General features: G+C 35.1%; 1 protein-coding gene across 1 annotated transcript in view; it reads left to right on the top strand.

Annotated features, from left to right (window-relative positions):
• The window catches only part of LOC128018859 (voltage-dependent R-type calcium channel subunit alpha-1E-like), a 133,203-nt gene that overhangs the window by 11,820 nt on the left and 98,065 nt on the right, over positions 1-23,318 (top strand). Inside the window, exons 2-3 of the mRNA XM_052604682.1 lie at positions 6,097-6,598; positions 22,422-22,673. Coding sequence (XP_052460642.1) covers positions 6,123-6,598; positions 22,422-22,673 — 728 coding nt within the window. The 5' untranslated portion in view covers positions 6,097-6,122. The remainder of the gene's footprint in view (positions 1-6,096; positions 6,599-22,421; positions 22,674-23,318) is intronic.

Here is a 23,318-nt window from a genome sequence, read left to right as displayed (position 1 = left end):
GGATGATGTCAGTCATGACTGATAAAGCTATGATTAATCCTTCACAGAGTGTAATGTACCAGACAAAAAAGGACAAAAACAATCCACAATACAATGATTCAGTTAAGAATTTGAATGAAAACCTCCTCTTTTTACAGTCATGTCATAGCTGACACAATGCAACCAAAGCTTGTGCCATTTATTGTCTAGTTGCTTCAGCGTATATTTCCATTTGTAAATACTTAACCCAACAATCTATTTTCTGGTGAATCATGACGATGCCCTCTTAACACATCATGATTGTGCTAATGTAATTTTGTAAAAAATAACATTTAATCATATAACCTATAGTATTATTCAATAACGTGTATATAAAACATTCTGTAATATAACAATGTAGCTGCTATACATAGTCTTTTTATGGTAAAATGAATTTCCCACTCATAGTATGGTGAAATGACGCCATTGAACACAATTCAGATGAAAACAATATCACCATGCTAGAGTACTGACACATTGGATTTTGATAGTGTCATTATTTAGATGACAGAAATGTGCCATTAACACTTTCTTCACTCAGTGGTTGCATGAGAAAAAATCCTTAATTGTGGATCAAGACACTGAAGTTGGAAAAGAGCTTGTTAAAATGCATTTACAAAAAGAGCAACCGTTTCGTGAACCTAGGAGAGGAGGTCATTCTGACTTTGTAAGTATGTTGTGTTATCAGTTTAAGTATTTGCTATTGACTGTTCAAATGTGGAGTTTTGCACATCGTGCGTGTGTGCGCGTGTGCGTGTGAGTACTTTGGATGGCCATGGGTTTGTTGAAAGCGCTATATAAAGGTTATTTAAATACCAAATTTGTATGTAACATTTTAGCTATAAAAATTCCTTTCTGCTTTTAGCCATATTTGTGATCTTTTGCATCAGATGGAAGTGATTCTATAAGCTGTGGAGGTTCAGAGGTTCTCATTAATGATAATGATAGTAATGGTCCACTGCTGATGTTCTCTCCACCTCCCGTGGTAAAGCAATACAGGGAAATCAATTTCATCTGCTGTATTTCAGGCTGTCTCTGTTGACTCAAGCTCTGATAATTCTCCCAGACAGGCTTGCTAAGCGTCAGAGGTGACGGAGGAGGGCAGGAAAAGAGGGAGAGGACAAAAAGGGATTTTGCTGCTTAAAAGAAATTCAGTCGGGGTAGCAGGTGTTTGCAAAGGTTACACGCTCGTTCGCCCTCGCTTTGAATTATCCAGTGCTGAGGGATTCCAGTTGAAATCCCTCTGAAAAGCATGAGCTGTGCCTCACTAACACATCCGGTCCACTGTTCCCAGCATTCAAGGCTCTAAAAGGTTCACTTTTGTCCATTTGACTTGAAGAGCTTGAGTCAGTTTTGATTATATCTTGTTCCCAACCCACCTGGGCCAATTCAAACACAGGACATTTCTCCTTATTGTCTCTCCTTTCTCTCTCACTTCTTTCCTGTGATTGATTCACCTAACGATCCCCCGCATTTCTCTTTTGCTGATATAATTGACTGTTTTTCGGAGATGTGGCCTATGAATGACAAAAATGTTAAAAAAAGATAAAGCATGTTAGATCTCCTACTGGACTATGGCTCACTGAAATTTAGTACTTTTAAAAATGGTGGGTAAACACAGACAGTAGGAAGAAAAGATAAACAGTACTGATAAAAAGAATAACCCCCTAACCGGCTGTGTTCATGGTCCAGGTGCAGCTTGTTAGCTATTTGAGTGGAATAATGGGTCTGCGTCATTCACTGCCTTATATGATTATTACTGGAGATTCTCTACTGCTGTGCTCGTATTTCTTGAGAGTCACTGTTTGGAAGTTTCATTTCTGTTAGAGTGGCATGGTAAATAGAGGACTATAATGCTATAGCAACGTTCTTGTGTTTGTGCTAACAGTAATACCTTTAAGTTACAGTAAATGCAGCTTTAGGGGTAAATAAAATACAAACCTCTGCCTTTTGAAAAGTTACAGCCCTAATGACAGGTCTTTTTATTCTTCTGAGAATGTATGGGAAAAGACATTGCATTAAAATCAAGTCTATTAAAATCAAAGAAGTCATTGGAATAAAAAGTGTGACGATTTGCCCCTGTCTCTTTTCAAAAGAGTTACAATCTGATACAATATAGTGTTATAGTACTTTTTATAAATCAACTTTCTTACTCATAAGATGTTTGAAACCTCAACTGATGTCACAATTTTTTTTTTTATATTTTAGTCATCAATTGATACCAGTAATATTATAGTGGCATTGTTTAGATGTGTTTAGTTCAGATGTGCTCTGGGCTCATTTGCCGTGATCACTTTGGATGGTTCCTCTGATCAATGTAGGAAATGGACCCATTATGTCCATAATTAACTGACAGTGCCACAGAGAACCTTTCCTGGTTTTTGTTTTTGTGAAAATGCATTTTTATTTCTCAAACATCCGTCTTCCTTTTTCTGTCTATAATTAATGGCCTCTGCTGAAACTTGGCACAGGCAGGTATATGTTTCTCCCTCGCTGTTGGAAGTTCTTATACGTTATTATGCAGCTGCAATTAATCGAGTCGATACGTGGCCTGTCATTAGCTCACCATGGGTTAGGCTACAGCGAGACTCACATCTGGGCAGAAATAAACTGGATAGACTTAGACCAGTTGCATCAGAATGGAAGTGTGGCAAAAATAGCTTCTCACAGTACTGAAGGATACAGATAGCCTACTTAAGGCATATGTGTTTATACATATTGTTTATTTTGTTGATCTGTCAAATCGTGAATAAGATCTATTTAACAGCTCAGATGTTGCTTCTGGACAGCAGTGAGATTAAATTGAGAGGTACGGGAGCCTCTCTGGAGATCGTCTGCATTTTACATTTTACTTTTGAGGAAGAAAGTGAGAATAGATTGCATTGTCTCAAACTGTGCTCAGATTGGCCGGGATACCCAAGTCTGCAATCAAATTCAGAGAACTCAATATGGATTCAAATAAAAGTTTTTTAAGCGAATGAAGGCGCAACCTCTGAGAATTAAAATGTACATATACAGCAACACTGAGATTATAATATCCACATTTAAACAGGATTTGGTCTTTTTCCCATTCACCGAAGGCTAGCATCATACTATATTTCACCCCTATTAGTGTGTGAGATGATGTTGGATGTGGGCCACTGTGGTAAACATAATCTAAACCCAAACACCCCTGCATCCTGCTGCAACTGTCATCAGCTGCCCCATTTTCAGCTGGGGTTTAATAAGATGCCATACCGCTTTTGCGTTGATTTGCATGATGAATCACAGAGCTCGGAGCGCAAGATCAGTTTGTATTTTTCAGTCACTTTGTTTTATTTGGCCAGTCTTAATAATTTATGCCCTGTCAGCTCTTGCTTCATGGTGGCGACGTGTTGAAGGGGGCGAATAATTAGATCTGGACCCGAAACAAGGTGCACTGAAAAGGAACAGAAACACACTGAAAATGTATTTTACTTTATACTATTCCAAACAGTAACTAGAATCTATACAGATTCTGCAAGGAAAACTAGGCCATCTTTAAACAAAAATATAGATAGCACATATGGATCAAATCAGTGGGGTCAGAGTCACTGTGGTGAGCTAACTAGTACTCTCTGATCATGTAGTTGTTTTCATATAGTATCACATGGTAATGACCTGTTTTTTTTCTTATTTAGTTGGTGACAAATGAGATTAGTTATCAGAGAATCCACCAGTGTGCCGTGTGAATCATGCTGAGAGCAGACTTTCTCTGGACTAGATATGTCTGCTTAGATGTATTCAAAATGTGGTGCAGGGTGTGCTAAGTGGTCTATGTAAAATTTAATTGAAACTAAAAAACAACAACAAAAAAAACTTTTTCTTAGCTGTCAAAGTTAAAGGGTTAGTTCTCCCCAAAATGAAAATTAGCCCATAAATGACTCACCTTGAAGTCATCCTAGGTGTATATGACTTCCTTCTTTCATACGAATCCAGTCAGAGTTAGTTAAAAAATTATCTTTGATCTTTCAAACTGTTTGTTGCAACTCAGAAGGTGTTGCAATCCATCGGTCCATGAGAAGTTTAGAAAGCATGTCTATTAAAAAAAAGTATCTCACACGGCTCCAGGGGGTGAACAAAGGCCTTCTGTAGCGAATCAATGCACTTTTGTAAAAATAAATATCCATTTTCAAAACGTAATAATAACTTTAATCTAGTTTACGCTCAATTTTTAAAATAACTCCAACTGAATACCTCTGAAAGAAGAAAGTCATATAAAACTAGTATGACTTCAGGGTGAGTAATTTATGGCTTAATTGTAATTCTTTTAACCCTGTTTACCCAAAAAATTTAATTTTTTAACCCTGTTTACCCCCCAAAAACTATTTTTTAACTCAGTTTACCAAAAAATGAAAGTATTGCATAAAATGTATTCACCATCAGACCATCCAAAAAGATATAGATATGTTTGTTTCTTCATAGGAACAGATTTGGAGAAATTTAGCATTACATCACTTGTTCAGCAGTGGATCCTCTGCAGTGAATGGGTGCCGTCAGAATGAGAGTCCAAACAGCTAATGAAAACTTAACAATAGTCCACAAATAAACCACTAGACTCCACTTAATCAATTAATTTCTTGTGAAGCTGCGTGTTTGTAAGAAACAAATCCATCAAGGTATTTTGTACATCAGACCATTGCTTCCTCCGTTAACTTAACACACTTGGCAATAAAGCTCTGTTTGATTCTGAAGTACTTTTATGAAGATTGATTTAATATATGCAGTACTTTGGCAAATTCATTCAATTTGATGTGGTTAATGTTTCAGTCGGCTTCCAAAGACTTTAGAGCTTAGACTTCCAGAAGACTTTCATATTAGATTAATATGAGACGCTAATATGGAGAGGACATAGACATTCTTGATTGATATTCTTTTCTACTATTATTTTGTATGATTTTATTAGGTTTTAATTTGTTTATTCATGGCATAACTGATTTCCTCATTAGGTTGATGTGACTCTACTACATGATTTGTTTTAAGGCTGTCACTGTTCCAAAATTGTTTTAGAGGCAATGCATTAAACAAGCTTTGTAATGACAGCATTCTTTCTACAACAATGAGGGCTCCTCGTGAATGATACTTGAGAGAATATGTCATTAAATTAGTGTCACATTTGACAGTTAAGAAGCTAAGGATGCTAAAACTCTTTTTCTTGATGAGCCTGGCATTACATCAGCTTTTTGTTTGTCATTAATATTATAGTCGATAGTAAATGTGTGTGTTTTTTTTTATCTTTGTTACGTGCAAATCTTTTAAAAATAATTACATTCGGATATTTCATAACTCGCTGTTTTAAAAACTGAATGTTCTTCAGGGTTCACACTAATGAATTTACATTACTTTTCCAGTCATTCATGATTGTTTATTTTTTGTGTTTTTTATATATTTTTTCTCACAAATTGCAGTTTCTTTCAAATAAAACATTTTAGAGTTTGTGAAAAATATATGTTTATAGAATTTTTATAGGTATTTCCATGACCTTTTATACATTTCATGAAGATTTGATTAATTTCCTTGACTCTTTCCCAGTTTCTAGATCAGGACAAATTAAAAATTAAGAAATTAAAATGAAAAATTTGATGTCAGTTTACAGCTTGAATTTTTAGCTGTTTTCATTTATTTATTTAGTTTTGTCTTATTTAAAATAATTGTAATCCATCTTGTGGTCCTTTGAAAGAGTGTTATTTTAGTTTCATTAAGATACTGTTACAGTTTTTATTAATATTTTGTTTTACTTTTTATATTTCATAGAAAGTGTTTTTTCCTTTTTTTAGGGTTTAAAAAAAGTATTTACATTTATTATAATTTTTGTGTTTTAATATATGAGGTTTAACTTAATTAAAATACGAAATGTTGCATTGGCACTTAATTTATTTTTAAGTAAAACTTTTTTATGCATTTAGATCGAATAAACTATAATAACCCTGCTTTAGGAAGTGTGCTGAGGGCCCCTGATGGGTCCCGGGCCCCTGGTTTACAATTTACAACACTGTTTTAGCTTAAAATGTATTTTTGTAACTATTAGAGATCTCTTCTCCCTATTTCCTCTTCAAACAGAACAATGCTGAGAGTCTGGCCTCAAAATGTTGGAATTGGGCACTTGTTCGGTCAGCGCTCAGGCCCTGTCTGACCACAATGCCCTGGCAGTCCCGTCTTTCAGTCAGGGCATGTGTGGAGGGAGCCTGCCATCGCAAAGTTTCCTCCTCCAGCCTCAGGACCCAGAGAGCTGGCTCAAGCACCGGGGAACCCTGGAGGACGGCTCCCACCCCTGTACACTCCTGGAGCCCCAGAGCCTGGCTGACAGCTTCTTGTCCCATGCATGCAGTTTTGACACACTCTATGTCCCTCATGCCCATCCCATGGGTGTGGCACCATCCTCCCTGGATCTTGGAGGATCATGTGAGGGTGCGGCCTCATTATGTCTGGACCCCGTCGTGCCCGTCAGCCCGAATATCATTAAACGGCGCAGGGGGGGACTCATTGAACAACGGGACATCGTTAAAGCACACGAGGCACACAAGATCCAGAGCACCCCACAGGCCCGGCGCAAGGAATGGGAGTAAGTGGCATATGCATGCACACAGCATGCAATTTAATAAGCTCTTTGCAAACTTTGTATAAATGTATTTTTTGCCATGCTTTTATTCGTCAGACTACATAAAGGAATACTTCACCCAGAAATGAAAATTGCATCATTTACTCACCATCATGCCTATCAAGCCAGTTTGAATAATACATTTTAATAATGTTCTGGTTCACTTCCATTATCATGAAGGGGTCTGAAGCTTTCAAGCTTCAAAAGGCTTCATGAAATTATCATAAAAGTAGTCTTCTGAAGTCAGACGATAGTTTTGTAAAACGGACAGACTGAAATGTTGGTATTCTTCACTTAGAAGTGTGTTCATGAGAGAAGCAGGAATGTCTTATTCACCAGCAAGGGGAATAGGGTCCTCCTCAGAAGAAATTGCGTTCTGGTCCCCTCTCCCTCATCAGTCCCTTGGAATCATCCTAACCTGTGAGGAATTGACAGTTGTTAAAAGAGGAGAAAAGTGGGCGGAAAATAAATATTTTACAAACTATGAGCTTACTTGTTATAGCTGCATTATATAGTACATGTCATAACACTGGGAAATTATAGGTGTGTTGCATCAAGCAAGATTTTCAGTACAGTCTTTTGAGTGGAAGGACTATAGGAGCAGAAGAAGAGAAAAGACTCTTTCTGTAAAGAAGTAACAGCTGCTATGGCTACTTTTCATTCCATAATAATCTGTGCATAGGAGATATTCTTAAAACAACTTTGCATTTGTGGTGTCATTCTTGCTGTTTAACTTTTAAGAAGCACACTCAGAAAAAACATAATTGTGTTTCTTTTTGCATTATGAGCCTTTTTTAAATAGTTGAGATGTTCATTGATGTACATTTTTAATAATTAATCACTTTATAGGGCTTCAGTTGGTGTCTGGCAAATAAACTTTTAAGTGCATTGCCAAAATATTGAATAGAAATTTTAGAATGTTTAGATGTTAGAACTCATAATTAAAATTCAGATTTTTTTTTAAATGCACTAAAAAGTGATATAAAAATTTCATTAAATTGTTAACTCGACCACTTTATCATTTGTCAGCACATATTTATGTTGAGAATATTTTAATTAATCAATATTTGAATTAAGTGCTAGTCACTGATCACAGAGTTTTACTTTGAGCTGTTGAGCAAGCCTTCTGAAATGATATTATGTAAAAATGCTTGCTTTCGATTTATAATTGTGCTGGATAAAGGAACAATGATTTTTTGAAATAAAGTGCCAGTTTAAATTATCCTTTTGTTCTTTTAAATGATTTCTATTATATTATATGAAGAAGTGATATTACAAAGTGTTATATTTAGAGTGCAGAAAACAACAGAAGCAGCCCAATCATTGCTGCAGCACTTGCACAAGTGTTAATGGCTAAAGAGAGTGTGGAAAGAGAAAGAGAGCCGTGTCCCACAGTGCTAGGTACTACTGAAATAATTACCTCTCATTTGGTTTTAAACACAGTATGAGTGCCTATAATGACCCTAACATCTCTGAGACACTCTCAAAGGCTCTAGTTATACTATAAATTCCGTCCTGGACTTGACAGTATATACTATATATATATTTATTCTATGTTTTTTTTATATTAATACATATTCTAAATTCTATATTTTTTATTTTTTTTATTTTACTTCTATGTATTATTTACATTTGTTTCAATGGACATGTTGATAGTGTTGTTCACTGAGAAAAAATCCAGACTAAGGGCTGGATTGTAGTCAAAAGTGGTGCCTTTTTAGAAGCTTAAATATGACATTGTTGTATAAATATAATTTGGTCACAGAGTTATTCCTTCCATTGTCCATTCCGTTGTCTTCTATTTATTATTTCATACTTTTGATCACTTTATTGTTATTCTAAAATGTGGATATTGAGTAGGTGCTGAATGTCCAAACCTAGTATACATTTAAAGTGGGCATAGCAAGAATGACTCTGAGTTATGGTAGTAATGTCAAAATATTTCTTTTTTTTATGGCAGACCTTATGCATAATATTGATAAGCTACATGATTTTATGTGTGTTGTGTTCTGTGTGTTCACCCGGTCGTGATAGTATTTCAGTGTGACCACAGAAAGGTTATATGAGTCACAGCTCTCGTAAAACATAAGCCTTTGTCCTCCTTCAGCTCATACGTAAAGAGCCTGCGCTTTTCCTGTCAGCAAACAACAATTTAATATCTCTGCTTTATACAGTTAAATGTGCTATCTTTTTTTCTCCAGACACTGGAAGGACACATGATAATTTTGTTCTTTTCAGTCTCAGCCCTCAGTAAAAAAGATGTTGAAAAGCACATTTCCCAGTGGTTTAGAAAACGGGCAGTTTTCCACGTTATAGGTGCTGTCTGTGAGTGTGGTGAAAATATATAGCACTGGCTGGATTTATGTTCTTTCATTTTCATTACACACTAATGCAAAGCAGTTAATGGAGAAATGGAAAGCACATAACATCTAGTCTGTGATCTTAGCCTGATTTCTCTCTTATATTTGGTCCAAATTGTTCAGAGAGACATTAAAGGTGTACTAAAACCATGTTGCATGACTGTTGTGTGTGTGTGTGTGTGTTTGTGTGTGTGTGTGTGTGTGTGTGTGAATGTGCTGTGTGACTGCGTGGGAGTCTCTGTTCTGTTGTTAAGTAACAGACACGAAAAAGACAAAGCCTGGGAAAAAAAATTGCTGTCACAAGTGCACAATATCATTTGTCATTTCGCACACATTCAGAGACAATGGCACTTCGCAGTATGTCTTGCGCTGGGCTATTATCGCCAATGTCTCTACAGATGCCTAATGGTTTGTTGATGCTCGCCTGGATTGTGTGATTAAGTACTGTCAGGATAACCCAGCACATGACTGTAGACAATAGTGGCAGTGCAGATAACACAGTTTTTCCATCTTTTTTTCATCTCCCATCTGACTTCACTGTGTTTAAAGAGGCACAGTTCAAAGCATCTTCCTTGCAACCTCGTCGTTGATTGCGCCAAAATTAAAAATCTCAAAAAGTGGCTGGAGTGGATCTCAAGCCACTCGTCCCAATTTCCCTCTTTTCAAGATCTAATTAAACCTCTCACTTTTCATGCAAGTGTATCAGAATGCAACATATATGCTTGATTACTAGAGTAATTGAAGCAGCATAATAATGTCAACATTTAATGACACTGTGTGGCTTATAAATACAGAGATTAATAATAATGATACTAATTATAATTATATTTATTGTAATTGTTTTCTGAAGATAATATGCAGGTATTATTATTGGGAGTAATTATTATTATTATTATTTTAAATGAAAATGCTTTGTTATTTTATTGCAGATATATTTGTTTTGGTTGTTAATGGGCAATATTTACATGCCATCATGTAAAGTTCTGGAGAACGAACAAAATGCAGGCATCCGAGAAATTGATATTTTCTTTAGGTTTGTGTTATTATTGAGAGTCAGATTATCTGTATATATATATATATATATACTTTTCATGAAGACATTATTTACTAAGTATTTTTCCTTATTGTCTGTAGGATTTACTTTTACTGTTGTTGGACATTTGGTGACCCAACTGCAGTCACAATCATTCATTAAAACACACAGATATGCTTAGAGACATTTATGAAGATAACTCGAAGTTACACTCACAAACATTCATAAAACACACACACACATACACACACATTGACTCTGTATTGCCGTTAGCCTGTGTGATCCTCCAGTAGGAGTTGGGGTCAATCATCCAGGTGGAAAACAGAGGTGGTGTTTTCTAGCATGGACCTGGGGTTGTGACGTGTTGGATGGAATGGCCTGTGGCGCTTCGCTGTCTACATCTTTTACCATCATTCCCTGTTCTGACCAAAAGCAGAAATGCATCAGATAGCTTGTGTAGACATTTCGATTTTGAGTCTCAGATGTCCACAACAATCATTGAAAGTGATGCATGATAAGAATTTGAGGTTTTAAAAAAATCTGAATTAGCAGTGATCAATGCAGTCAATGTATCAGGAATACCGGCAATGGTTGACTTTATTGTCATGACACCATGTGCAGCAGGTCAGAGTTGCACTTACTTTTCCATTCTTACGTTCTGAAACGTGTTTTGAAAAGTGACCTGAATTCAGAACAGTTTTTGTTGATTTTGATATACACTACTGTTCAAAAGGTCAGTAAGATAAAAACAAAAAAACAAACAAAAATAAATGAATACTTTATTTGTCAAGAATGCATTAAATTGCTTAGAAAGTTACAAAATTTAAATACATTTATGATGTTACAAAAATATGTTCTAATAATGTGTTTAAACCTCTATTCATCAATATTTTTAACTGTTATAATAAGAAATGTTTCTTGAGCAGCAAATCATTATATATATATATGTATATAGAGAGAGAGAGAGAGAGAGAATATCACAGTATTGCTGTTTTGACTGTATTTTTGATCAAATAAATTCAGCCTCGTGAATACTCTTTCAAAGACTTCAAAAAACATACCGACCCTCAACTTTTGAATGGTAGCGTATATACTGTATATATTTTTTGCTTGCTTCAAAATCATAAGAATCATAAGAGTATTATGCTAGAATGCTAATAGCGATGAATTTGGTGAAAGTGTCATCTACTGGTCAATACTTTTTAGCAACTATTTATTATTTTCTCATTCATTTATTCCTTTTCGAAGTCCTGTGAGTCCAGACTTTACCGAACTGCATGACATTATCTTAAATGGCAAACTAAGACATTTCTGATCACACATGATCGCATATGCAGGGTGCTTAACTATTTAAAGAGCTATGGATGTTTATAATGAGAGGCATTTAGTGTTTTTTTCTTCCGGGGGGACATTTAAGATACATTTGAAAGAATTTTCACCTTAAATTGTTCTGTTCACCCTATAAATGTTCCACCCTCAACAACCAGCAGAGTTTAAATGGCAGACTTGTTTGTCAAAGCTGAATAATTTATGTTGACATGTTGAAAAGGCCTATTCATCAGCCTGATCTGATGTGTTTGTCAGTCACAAAAGGAGGAGGGCCAGAAATGAAGAATGATGTGTTTGGATGCACATGAAAAGTCTCTTATTTAGTCAGTGTGCTCACAAACTTAGTATAATCAATAATGCTGAAAAAGCTTAACCATTTAATTTTAAAATAATTAAATAAGTTTAGTAATTAAAAAAAGTAATTATAGACTAAATGAGGTCCTTTTTTTCTTTCTTTTTTTTTTTTTTTTACACAATGCAAAAGTAAAAGAATTATAATAATCTGGGGTTGATGGCCTAGGACCAGAGCATGACATGTTGATGCATTACTTTTGAATGAGTTACTTTTAAATGTATTGATCAGTTAGATTTGTCTTCAGGCTAGTAAAGATTTCTGTCAGAAAATGTAATTGATTGCTAAAGTAAATTATTTTACAAATAATGATTTAATCAATGCACACAAGACATGGTCTGCGATATACATGTAGAGTATCATAAAAATGTGTTTGGTAATACTTTATTTTTTTTTTTATAAATGGTATTACTAATTATTTCTTGAAGCTACTTTCAATTAAACTATTATGACTTCCGTAATTTTAGGAACAAGTGTTATTAAATAATTTCTTGCAACCGGTTGTAAATGTTGGTAATTTTTTTTTACCGGTTGTTTGCTAAAAATGTGTGCTTTTCACCACAGATAAATATCAGTGTTACTCAGAGCTGCTTCGAAAAGATTATAAAGGCCAATATAGAGTCATGAGGTGTCTAGAACTGGTTTGAGAAATTGTTTCATTGTAGGGCTCATGTAAGCTCAAGAAAAAACAGGGCAAGCATACAGACTGACCTTCTGGATAGATAACCATTACACAGACAATTTCTCCTGTTTTCTGTCCAGACACCTTCAACATGCACCTCCCGCTGACCGTAAGATGAAGGCTGCACCTCTTAGCCTCAGAGAAAATTGATATTTCTTTTGTTGTTGAAGATGGTCTGCATTCGGTCTTTTTAGCAGTGCATTTTTGAGGGTCTAAATGTTTTTTTCTTCACATTTTGCTTGCAAATGTCTTGTTTTAGGTTGTGGTCAAAAGTTTTTTTTTACAGTTAAATTTTTTGCATATTTAACATTATATTTCTGCAGGACAGTGAATGAGATCAACCCATGTGTTTCAGCTGCGTTCTAGGTTATGTTGTAAGTAACACAGCTCGTGGGAAGGACTTTTGTGTTAAGAATAGACCTCACAAATCATTTTGTTTTTAATTTCTGTCTCTTTCCCCTTCTGTTTCTTTGAGATCATCGCCTCTATCAGCTTCCTGCAGTAATGTTGTTATAGCTTTAATAGACCCAGTCTAAGAGAAACAGAACATGAAATATGTTCTCTCGCACTCCAGTCTGACTCTGTTATACACCAACACAGTCTTGTGTGTTTTTAATTATTTATGCCCCAGATGTATTGATTTTATGGAAGCTGCTGCTGGCAAAGTCATGAAATTACATGTTAGACACTTTGGTTAATATAAACACTTCGTTGGAGATTTGCAAGTTGGTCAGGTTTGCTAGTCAAAAAAATAAAAGGGGGATAAGCTGATTTGTTTTCTTTGATAATAACTAAAATAATTATAGAAATTAAAAATTTTTATTGTCACAGTGACATTTGACTGTCATTTTTCATCAGTGGGTGCTAATTATTTAGCGTTCTCATTCTCTTGATTAATTAGTGATCTAGAATCTTAAGATATTTAATTAGAATAAAAGGATTCTCATAATAAAGGCAGGCTGAATCATTCATATCAGACCACATGAAACAGCCTATGAATTTATTATATTTTTTGCTTCTTCAGCCATTAGGGCATAATTTGCATTAACAAAAGCAGAATCCAAAAGGAGACTCCCACATAGTTCCTATAGTCCATTGGGCTGTCTTATTAATTTTCTTTCCCCATTAGCAAATTTCATAAACGAGATTGAAAGTTCCATTCACTCTTATTTTTCCATTATCTCCATTGATGTAGCCTACAAATGAATTCAAAAGGAGTTATTACACTGGTCTGTACAAAAAGATACAGACTTATAAAAACTTCATCATGTTTGTGACTGAACTGGGTGGTAAACTAGACTCATGTAGACTGTGTCTCCTTTTAATAAACAATGTGATATTGATCTAGAACAGTTCTTAATTGGCGGGTTGCTAAAATGATGCTAAATGCAAATAATAACATGCAACGTACTAACCATATAATTGTGCATGTAGTTTGAATTGTAAAATAGATAGAAGGCTATATTTTTGACTTTCAGTGTTTAATTTTAAGCCCTTTTTGTTACATTAAACATGTAAAACCTGTAAAACCAATGTAAAATCTGCTTCCTTAAGACAAATCTGTTGAGAATCTAGTCTTCAAGGGCCCTTTGGTGCTTTTCAGCTTGTGACGAAGTACAAAGACAAGCGTGAAGCAATTATAGAGGGAGGTGGGTATAGTGGGGGTGGGAGCTTTCAGGAGCATCGTTCCATGCTCAAAACATAAAAGTGATGAGAAAACAGCAGGCCAGGTGAATGTCAGATCTTTCCTTTGCTGTGGAATCACTCACATACACGTTCACGTCACATTTAAATATCAAAGATGACAACGTGTTTGGAAACCCTCTGCATACCGGTGAAATTCTGTTTTGGGAGAGAATAACATTAACCCTATTTTGGTCTTATATGTTATTATGACAAAAAGATGCAGTGCTGTTCGTCATTGTGAACTAGGTCTTAATGTGTTTGACCTACCTGTTGTGCACCTGGTATAGTCTGAGAACTGTGTTTGGCTGGTGAAAGATTGTATGTGTGTGTGGTTGCTCGTTCTCCTTAGATGCTTCATCATTTTGCCAGCTCCTTACCTCTATTGAGGGGCCACGGCCATAGCTCATGTCTGATGATGAGTAATGTTTGTTTGGAAAAACAGGATGATAGATGGAGACAGCTAATAGGTGAATTTCGTGGAAGCGTCCCACACCTGCTTCCAGCATTATACAATCTGATAATGTCCCCCTTGTGGTGCAAAATGATACTGCATTAGCATATATATATATATATATATGTGTGTGTCTGTGTGTGTGTCTCTCTATTGAAGTTTTTTTTTTTCTTTTTCTTTTTCTCAAACCCCTGTTGAAGAATACAAATGCAAAAAATGCTTTCAGAACCAAGGCTGCTGAAAAATTGGGTGGCACTGCTGTGCTCTGTTATCGGTAGACCTTAGTCAGGGAAGCCCATATTTAATTTTTGACAGGAATGAAAATAAGTCTGTGAGGGACAGAGACGTACAGTGCATTCTGTGGATTGGACTGTTGTTAAACAGCATACCATTTTTTTTTAAGTATGTACCATTGTAAAGACTGCAAGTTTCTTGTGGCCTCATTTTCATGTGTTAAATTCAATGTGGTGTTTAACCTGACGAAAGTCTTTAGACTGAATAAAACCCTTGGTTAAAGGAATTCCATAAGTCAATGACTACCCTCAACTGTTTGGTTACCAACAATCTTTAAAATATCTTCTTTTGTGCTCAACAGAGAAAGAAACTAATACAGGTTTGGTACAATTTAAAATGAGTAAATAATGACATGAACTTTACCTTTAAGAGTACACTTAGTTCATTCTCCTTTGGCAAATTAGACCAATACATAAATAAATAAATAGCAGAAAGACAATTTTAGATGCCTGAAACTGTATTTGTGACATTTTGACCTTTAACATTGATTGTTTACAAACTTGCATGCACTTTTTGCATGCAATGTCAATTACATTGTCATAATCAAAAATATCTCTTTGAGCACAAGGAGTGATGCTTCACTTTCAGATACTGACCATAACTGAACCCTGCTCAAACCAACACAGACAAGACACACAGACAAATACTTACATCTCACATACACAACGCCACCATCTTCCTCCACCTCATCTTCAGCCCCATCTGTCCCTACTCTGAATCTCTAATGTGCTAGTCTGTGCCAGCGGGGTGAGAGCCAGGCATGCCATCCATCCTCCCCTGCCATATGGGTTATAAACCTCCAGCAAACTCTGCCAGGACTGTCTCCTGAGGGAAGCTTTTGAATCGCCACTGTACTGGAAGTGTAATTTACCATGCTGCTCTGATCTCTTCTCCAAATGCCTGTATGAATAAAAACATCCATTTTACTTCATTTCAATATTCAGAGCAGCAAAATATACTTTATAGTGATGGATTGTTTAATATAAAAAACAGGAAAACTGCTATGGCATTGATCAGAAAGTCTGGTGCACTTATTAGAGCTTGTTAGAATTGCAGATTTTTGCTAGCTGTTTAATTTTTCAACACAAGGTTTCATACAGTCCTGTTTGTGTGCAGCCAGCAGTTATAAATAATCCTCATTCATTCATGTCTATCTGATGCTAAGTTTCTTTCAAATTGACCAATCTTGCATCATCCAAATATTTATTTATTTATTTACTTTGCTTTTTAGACAGGCTAGAGCAGATTTTATTCTGAATGATCATTGTCATATACTGCAATATGTATGAAACATCACTCTCCAATGTTCAATCATTTTATTTCTGACCCATTTGATTATTATTATGATTTTTTTTTTTTTTTTTCATGGAACAGGTAATTTTGTTGAATTTCCAAATTGTTCTTTTTGGTTCTGTGACAGTCAATAAAGCTGAAATAAAATGAAATATAAATATTAGATATAAAACGTACACTTAATGTAAATATAAATAAGCAACGTTGAAAATAAATAATTTAATTTTTTTTAAGTAAAGTACTACAATTACTAAAACTGAAATTAATCTAATTTGAAATATTGTGTTATGTATATAATGTGTGTGTGTGTGTGTATATATATATATATATATATATATATATATATATATATATATATATATATATATATATATATATATATATATATACACACACACACACACACAAGCAAAAAAAAAACGAACGTAGTAAAAAGTAAAAAAATTTAAATTCAAAATATGAAGATAAAAGCTAATTTAATAAAATTAATAAATGCTAGAATATTTTCTAAATAACAATACTAAAATAACTGTTATTCTCACTGAGATTTCCTTTTACGTTGTTGTTTCAAGCTGCTACCACTAGATGGAGCCAGGTGTCTGTATACTACAGCCCTAATAGACATTAACACTTCACACGCACTACAAAGAGTAACAGGTCTCTCTGAGCTTGGATTTGCTATTCTTATCTTCTACCCGATGTGTAAATTCACAGTGCAAGAAAAAGCAGTTTTGGTTGTAATCAGCCCTTCAAATGATATATGTTTGAGGATGATGTAGTGTAATCACGTACAATAATTAATATCCCGCATTATGTTGTTGTTCGTAGACTTCCTGTTGCCCCATGTAATTATACATTTCTGAACCACTGCATGGGAAGGTAGAAACAAGTCCTGAGTTTCAGCCTCAGATATCTCACAAAAACAAAAACTCAATTATATGTTTTTGCTGATTTTTCTGCTGTCTGCTAATTGACAATCGGCTGTCGTACACTAAAATAAAACAGAGATTATTTTCTGAATATGCAATTTATATAAGCTTTATGGTTTCAGCCCAGTCGGTTGAGATGAAGAGAAGATGAGGCTGTTGCTAGGTAACAGAGCACAGAAAACACAAGCCAAATCGTTTGAATTAGGGCTTGGTTGAGGTACTGCACAGATCCCATAGATGGGCTTTATTTAGTCTATGTGAGTTGTGATCAAGTGCTCTTGTCTGGCCTTGTGTTGCTAATGCTTTTGTGGTGACACTTCTAAGGTGATCATTTCAAATGCTACCCAGGCTCATTATGCATGAAACAGAATGTCAGAAAATGTGTCGCTATCACTAGCATGTGTTTTTTCCTGTTCTAACTGTATTTCTCCAATTTAAATGACATTTTGGAAGATGTGTTACAGATACCTGATCAATTTTAGTAAAATAAAAATAATAAAAATATGGAGGTTTTTTTGAAGAGCTAATTTTTGAAATGTATTGTTGATAAAAAAGCCGAAAGATATTTTTAAATCCATAAAACACGTAGTGTTGCAATAAAAATGATAAGAAAGCTTCTGCTTAGTGGCACTCAGTTTGTGTTTCTCATTTTACAGCCTCTCATTTAAAATTCCAATTGAGCTGAACTAAACAGAAGGCAATTTGTCATTGAAGACAAATATATATAATAGATTAACTATTAATGTGTTTATGGTCTATTTAAGAAAAATGAAAACTCTTTAAGGAATACACCCCAAATTCAAGATGTGGGTGCGTTTGTTCATTAGAACAGATTTGGAGAAATGTAGTGTTACTTCAATATAGATTCTCCGCAGTGAATGCGTGCTGTCAGAATGAGAGTCCAAACACATCACAATAATCCACGATTCCAGTCAATCGATTAACATCTTGGGAAGTGAAAAGTGAAAAATTATCAGTAAGATGTTTTTAACTTCAAACCATTGCACTTCTTCTATACATAATATTGCTTGATAATGTCAGAGTGATTTTTTCCACCGTTCGTATGGATTATTGCCATAATAAGTACAGACATTCAGACTGAAGTTGTGTTGCTTACTTGTGGGATAGTAATTAATAAACTATACCTGTAAGAATTTGTGTTTTGTCTGGAAGATGATTCACAATCTAGGTATATTGTCATTGGTGGTATATTTCAGTTGAAAGTTGCATTGTAAGTGAGCATGTAAATCCTGCTGGACGTTTGGATTGTCTATAGCATTCATACAGTGTGTCTCTGAATGTGACGGGGGGTGTACAAATAAGACCACAGTTGTGAAAGGTTTCTTTTTGTTGAATGAACATTGTGAAGCCAAAAACGAGAGGAAAAAAAAATAGAAATTTAATAGTGTACAGTCACCATGGAGACTACTATTAGGATGACAAGGACACTGCATTATATGGGAGCCGAGATGTCTCGTTGGTTCATGCCTCTTGGTTAGCTTTTAATTGGTTGGGGAAAAAATACAAAACTTGAACAGAGAGACCAGGCTCTTGTGATTTACCTCGGACAGAGGTGCTACTAGAACGGTCAAATTAATTGTGTTTTCTGTGATCAAACACAGACCCATTGGACAGAAGTAGGAGGAGGGAGAGAGAAAGACAAACACAGAAAAAGACGATTACCAGTCTAGACATTACATATTATAAATTATTTATTTCTTGATCAAGTTTATGAAATCAAATGGCTTGCAAAAGGCTTTTTCTTGTATCACCCTGTCTTTGGAAAACAGTCAAGTCAAATCTGTTTAGTTGTTTATAATGTCTACAGCTATATCTCGACTCATTTTACTCATAAGGCTTCACTATGTAGTGAATATTGAATGAGTAAGCAAGCAAGAGGTTTCAAACACAGTATGATAAAAATATATTTTTTAAAGACATAGTGAGAGGCAAAGTCTCTTGGCAACTTACGGAGCTTAAGTCAAAAGAAAAAATTAAATAAAACAGTATTAATACAAATTAATACAATAAATAAAACAATACAAATACATTTCAGCTATATACATGTATGTGTGAATTTATTTATATAAGTATTATTTTAGTAACATTGAGGTGTTATTTTTGTTTTGTTATTATTTAGATTTTCAGCGCTCATGTTAATTTTTTTTAAGTTTTAGTAATTTTGTTGTTTTTGTCATTTTTATTAGTTTTTGTTTTTAAATGTCTATATTATTTTTATTCATTTTTATCTCAGTTTTATTTATTGTAGTTAATCAAGTTAAACTAAATGAAAATGTGAAATTATCTAATTAGAGTTTGAATTTAACTGGTTGCTAAAATACATGTAATGGTGTGATTTTCTATATGCATAAAAACATAGCACAAACAAGTTCCATCATATTAAACTTTATATATATATATATATATATATATATATATATATATATATATATATATATATATATATATATATATATATATTAAATGAAATATGTTTATTATGTCTGCCATATAGATTTATTTATTTATTTTAACTGAGCTCTGTGCAATGCATTCTGGGACTGCAGTCTCTGTGAACAATGTATTTGATGCTTGTCTTAAAGATATTTATCTTAAGAGGTAATGTAATTAAGAAGCATGTGTAAAAGCTGAGAATGCAGCTATGGTGACTATGACTAGGTTTTGGATCTTAGCAACAGTTCCTCTGTTAGCACAGTCAGGCCGACTGCTGCTCTGACCACTCCCATGCTTTCCATAAGGCTCATTCAACAGAATATAATGAAAACGTGTTGACATCTGATGAATGCATATGCTACAGTACTTCCTCCCTGGTTCTTTCTTTCTACAATTTCATACCTCTCTCTCTCTGACACACTTTCTCTCATCCTGTCACCCTTGCACACAGACACACATACACACACATACACTCTTTTTTTCCAACGCCTGCATGGAGAACAACTGTACTTTAGCATTCTGTGAGTAATTGGCCATTGAGGGTGGACACTGGCAGCTTAGTGTGTGTGTGTTTGCTGTTTTATTTATAGTAGACCTCAATATAGGGCATCTACTTAAGTGTACTACTTCACCTACTCATCTCAGCTGATATAAGTGTACACTACCCAGATGTACTGTATCTGTAATTGTAGCAGAAATCACAGTATTCCACACAGACACACCCTAAAGGCTATTGAAGATCATCAGAGTCTTCAAACTGTGTTTTACATTCCCCCTTCTGCTCATCATCTGTGCTTCCTAAATCATTTGTTTCTATTCACTTTTGAGGGAGGGGGAGGAGAAATGTCTTTTCATTCATCTTTCTGTGCTGTTTTGCGATAATAACCTCAATCTGCAATGATCTACTGGACTATTGCAATTTCTATCAAAATTTTTATTAGCCGCATCTGTTTTTCCCCCTTTCTCTGGGTGAGATCTCTCATTTTGCAGTTGACTATTATTAGCAGGTCCTTTCGGGCCCTTAAACTGTTCTGCTCATTAATTTTGAGCAGATTAAGTGACGTCATGGAATGCCTCACTGTCTCGCCTTACAATTGTTGTCTGTGGTTATTCGCAGTAAGTTTAGTTTATTACTTGTTTCTTCAATTTTCTGTGCAGTTCTCTATTTTTCTGTGGTGAGGTAGATTCTTAAAATTAGAATTCTTTCTTTCTTTCTTCTTTTTCTCCTTTTTTTTTAATAGCCCAATTGGGAAACGATATGGTAATAACCTTTATGGTCATTTTATTGCCTCTTCATCGAACTGTAAAATTCAGCTGTATCTTTTACAGAGTATTATTTTGATGGCCCAATATGGGGAAAAAGAGATGTTAAATGTTAAAATATCTTCTATGGGTAACTTACAGAAACACTAGTATGACAACAAGTTACAGAAACTTGGACATTATACATTGTTTACAAATAATGATGTGCCATGTTTCAGGAGAGTACAAGGCTTAGTTCGGGGTGCTTTAAAGACGAATGCACACTACGTTACACCTAAATATATCTTTGAACTCTGGCAACATTGTTCCAACATCGTCTTGTTTATTTGTGACCGTTTGTGATTTTACCAGGCCAACAAGTACATTCTCTAGCAGCAAGCATGCCAGTAGATTTGCACAGGCATCAGAAGAGTGCGTTTTAAACACCAATTATTTCTGAGCTCAGAGTCAACTGAAAAAGCTCAGCTGCTCCCAGAATAGAGATGCTTACACTTGGTGCAGATGTCTGTTATAAGTAAAAATGTTGTTACAATGCTTGAAATTGATATTCCTCAAACAATCTTTTTTTTATTTATTTATTTTTTTTATTTGAAGTGTATATAAACTTCACACCGAACCATTCTGGACGGGACTTTTATTAACAATTTATTGAAGAAGCGAGGTTGAAAAATAAAAGGGCGTAGTGACGTCTTTTTTTCATTCTTTTTTTTTATGACGTTTTAATTTCTTTCTATTTTGCACCAGCGCGAACCGACGACTAGTTCATGCAGGCCTTTGTAAAGAAAATAAATTCTCAAGGTAACTTATGTGCTTTCTGAGAGGTAACTACATGAAAGAAAGTGTATGTTAAAATGAGAGGAAAATGCTTTCACTCGCTTTTAATCGCTCGTTGATTGACAAAATGTACCTTAATATTGGCGCTATTGTAAACTAGTGTTGAAGAAAACCAAAGTAACTTATTCAAATCGTATTTGCATGTCTATAGAGGTTTTTGTCTAGCTTTTAGATTAATTTGCGCACTGGGTGTCGGTTGGAAAGGCAGCACGCGCTCAGACATTCGCGCGGTGGTGAGGGGTGGCCAGGCGCGCGTGCCAACCTTAAACAAACCACATCCGCGCTTCACAGCTCACACAGTGAAGATGGAGCTTGTTGAACACTGTCGCTGACTCGTGGAAAGACTAAAAAAGACACACAAAACATTTAAAATAAGTAAGTGAGATGGAAGAGTGACAAAGGAGGTCAAAACAGAACCGGTGAGATTAAAAAAACGATGGCTTTTTAGTTTTACCACGGTGTTCTGAAAATGGAAGCTCATTTCTACGGTTCCTCAGAAAAGAGTTTGATCTATTCCTGCTGAAAAGAACCTCTTCATGGGATGTACGACTGGATATTTGGATTATAAACGGTTTTATTCCCCATTTTACTTTCAGGTAATGTTACTTTTGGTGTTTTGTCGTTTGTAGGGATATCTGTTGGGAGTAAGCTACGTGTTGCGCGTGACTGGAGGATTTAACGATCGTTTAATAACTCGTCGTTTGTCATAGCAGGGAAAACTCATGCAGTTTGGATGATTATTTGCAGTTCAATGTGTGGAAGTTAACCTCGTTTTTTTGCACCTGTTTATAAAGGGGCTTAGATTTCTCTGTTTTTGCTCCACACAGAATGGCTCGCTTTGGAGAAGACGTTCCCGGGGATGGGGGATCGGTGCGCAGTCGGAACCGGGATGCACCGGCAGTATCCACAGGTGCAGTTTCACCAGCCTTCAAACAGACCAAAGCGCAACGAGCCCGAACCATGGCCTTATACAACCCCATCCCGGTCCGACAGAACTGCTTTACCGTCAACAGATCGCTCTTCATCTTTGGAGAGGACAACATCGTTAGGAAGTATGCTAAAAAGATCATAGAATGGCCATATCCTTTTGTCAAAACGGTACACGCCCTGCCCCCTAAAAACACACGCTGGGTGTTGACAGCACATGCAAATGTGTTGTCAACACGTATTTACATAAGCACATGCAGCTCCTATGTTCATTTATGCTGATTTGAAACTCAAAATTGCTTACACAAAATCAAACTTAGAGGTTAAATTTGTTACAGTCCCCTCAAAATCTCTACCTTAATTTGAGTTCAACAGTTTTTGTTATAGTGTTGTAATACTTTAAGAATCACAAAAAAGACTATTAATTAATTTTTGTTTATGTTACATGTCATACAACAGGTGTGGTCAAGTCTTTTTCTTTTGTATGAATTGCATGTTCATAAAATTCATAATTCATAAAATGTTTTTATAAACAATATGACACAGGTCTATAAGTTAGTCAGAAATACGTATTCAAAATGCAATTCATACAAATAATGACTCTTTGAATATTTTAGTTTGAATATATATAGAATATAATAGTTTGATATTTTTGTGTAGCTTATTAAAGTCAGAAATATATAACAGTATTGCATAAAAGTAAGTGAAAAAGAAAAACAAAGCAGTTTTTTGTTGTTTAAAAATATTATTGACAATATAAAGATGCGATTTCTGCCAGTCATTGAAACTTTTTTGCA

Source organism: Carassius gibelio, chromosome A8 (genome assembly GCF_023724105.1).
Source record: "Carassius gibelio isolate Cgi1373 ecotype wild population from Czech Republic chromosome A8, carGib1.2-hapl.c, whole genome shotgun sequence".
Taxonomy (NCBI): Eukaryota; Metazoa; Chordata; class Actinopteri; order Cypriniformes; family Cyprinidae; genus Carassius; species Carassius gibelio.
This window is presented reverse-complemented; position numbering and strand designations above follow the sequence as displayed.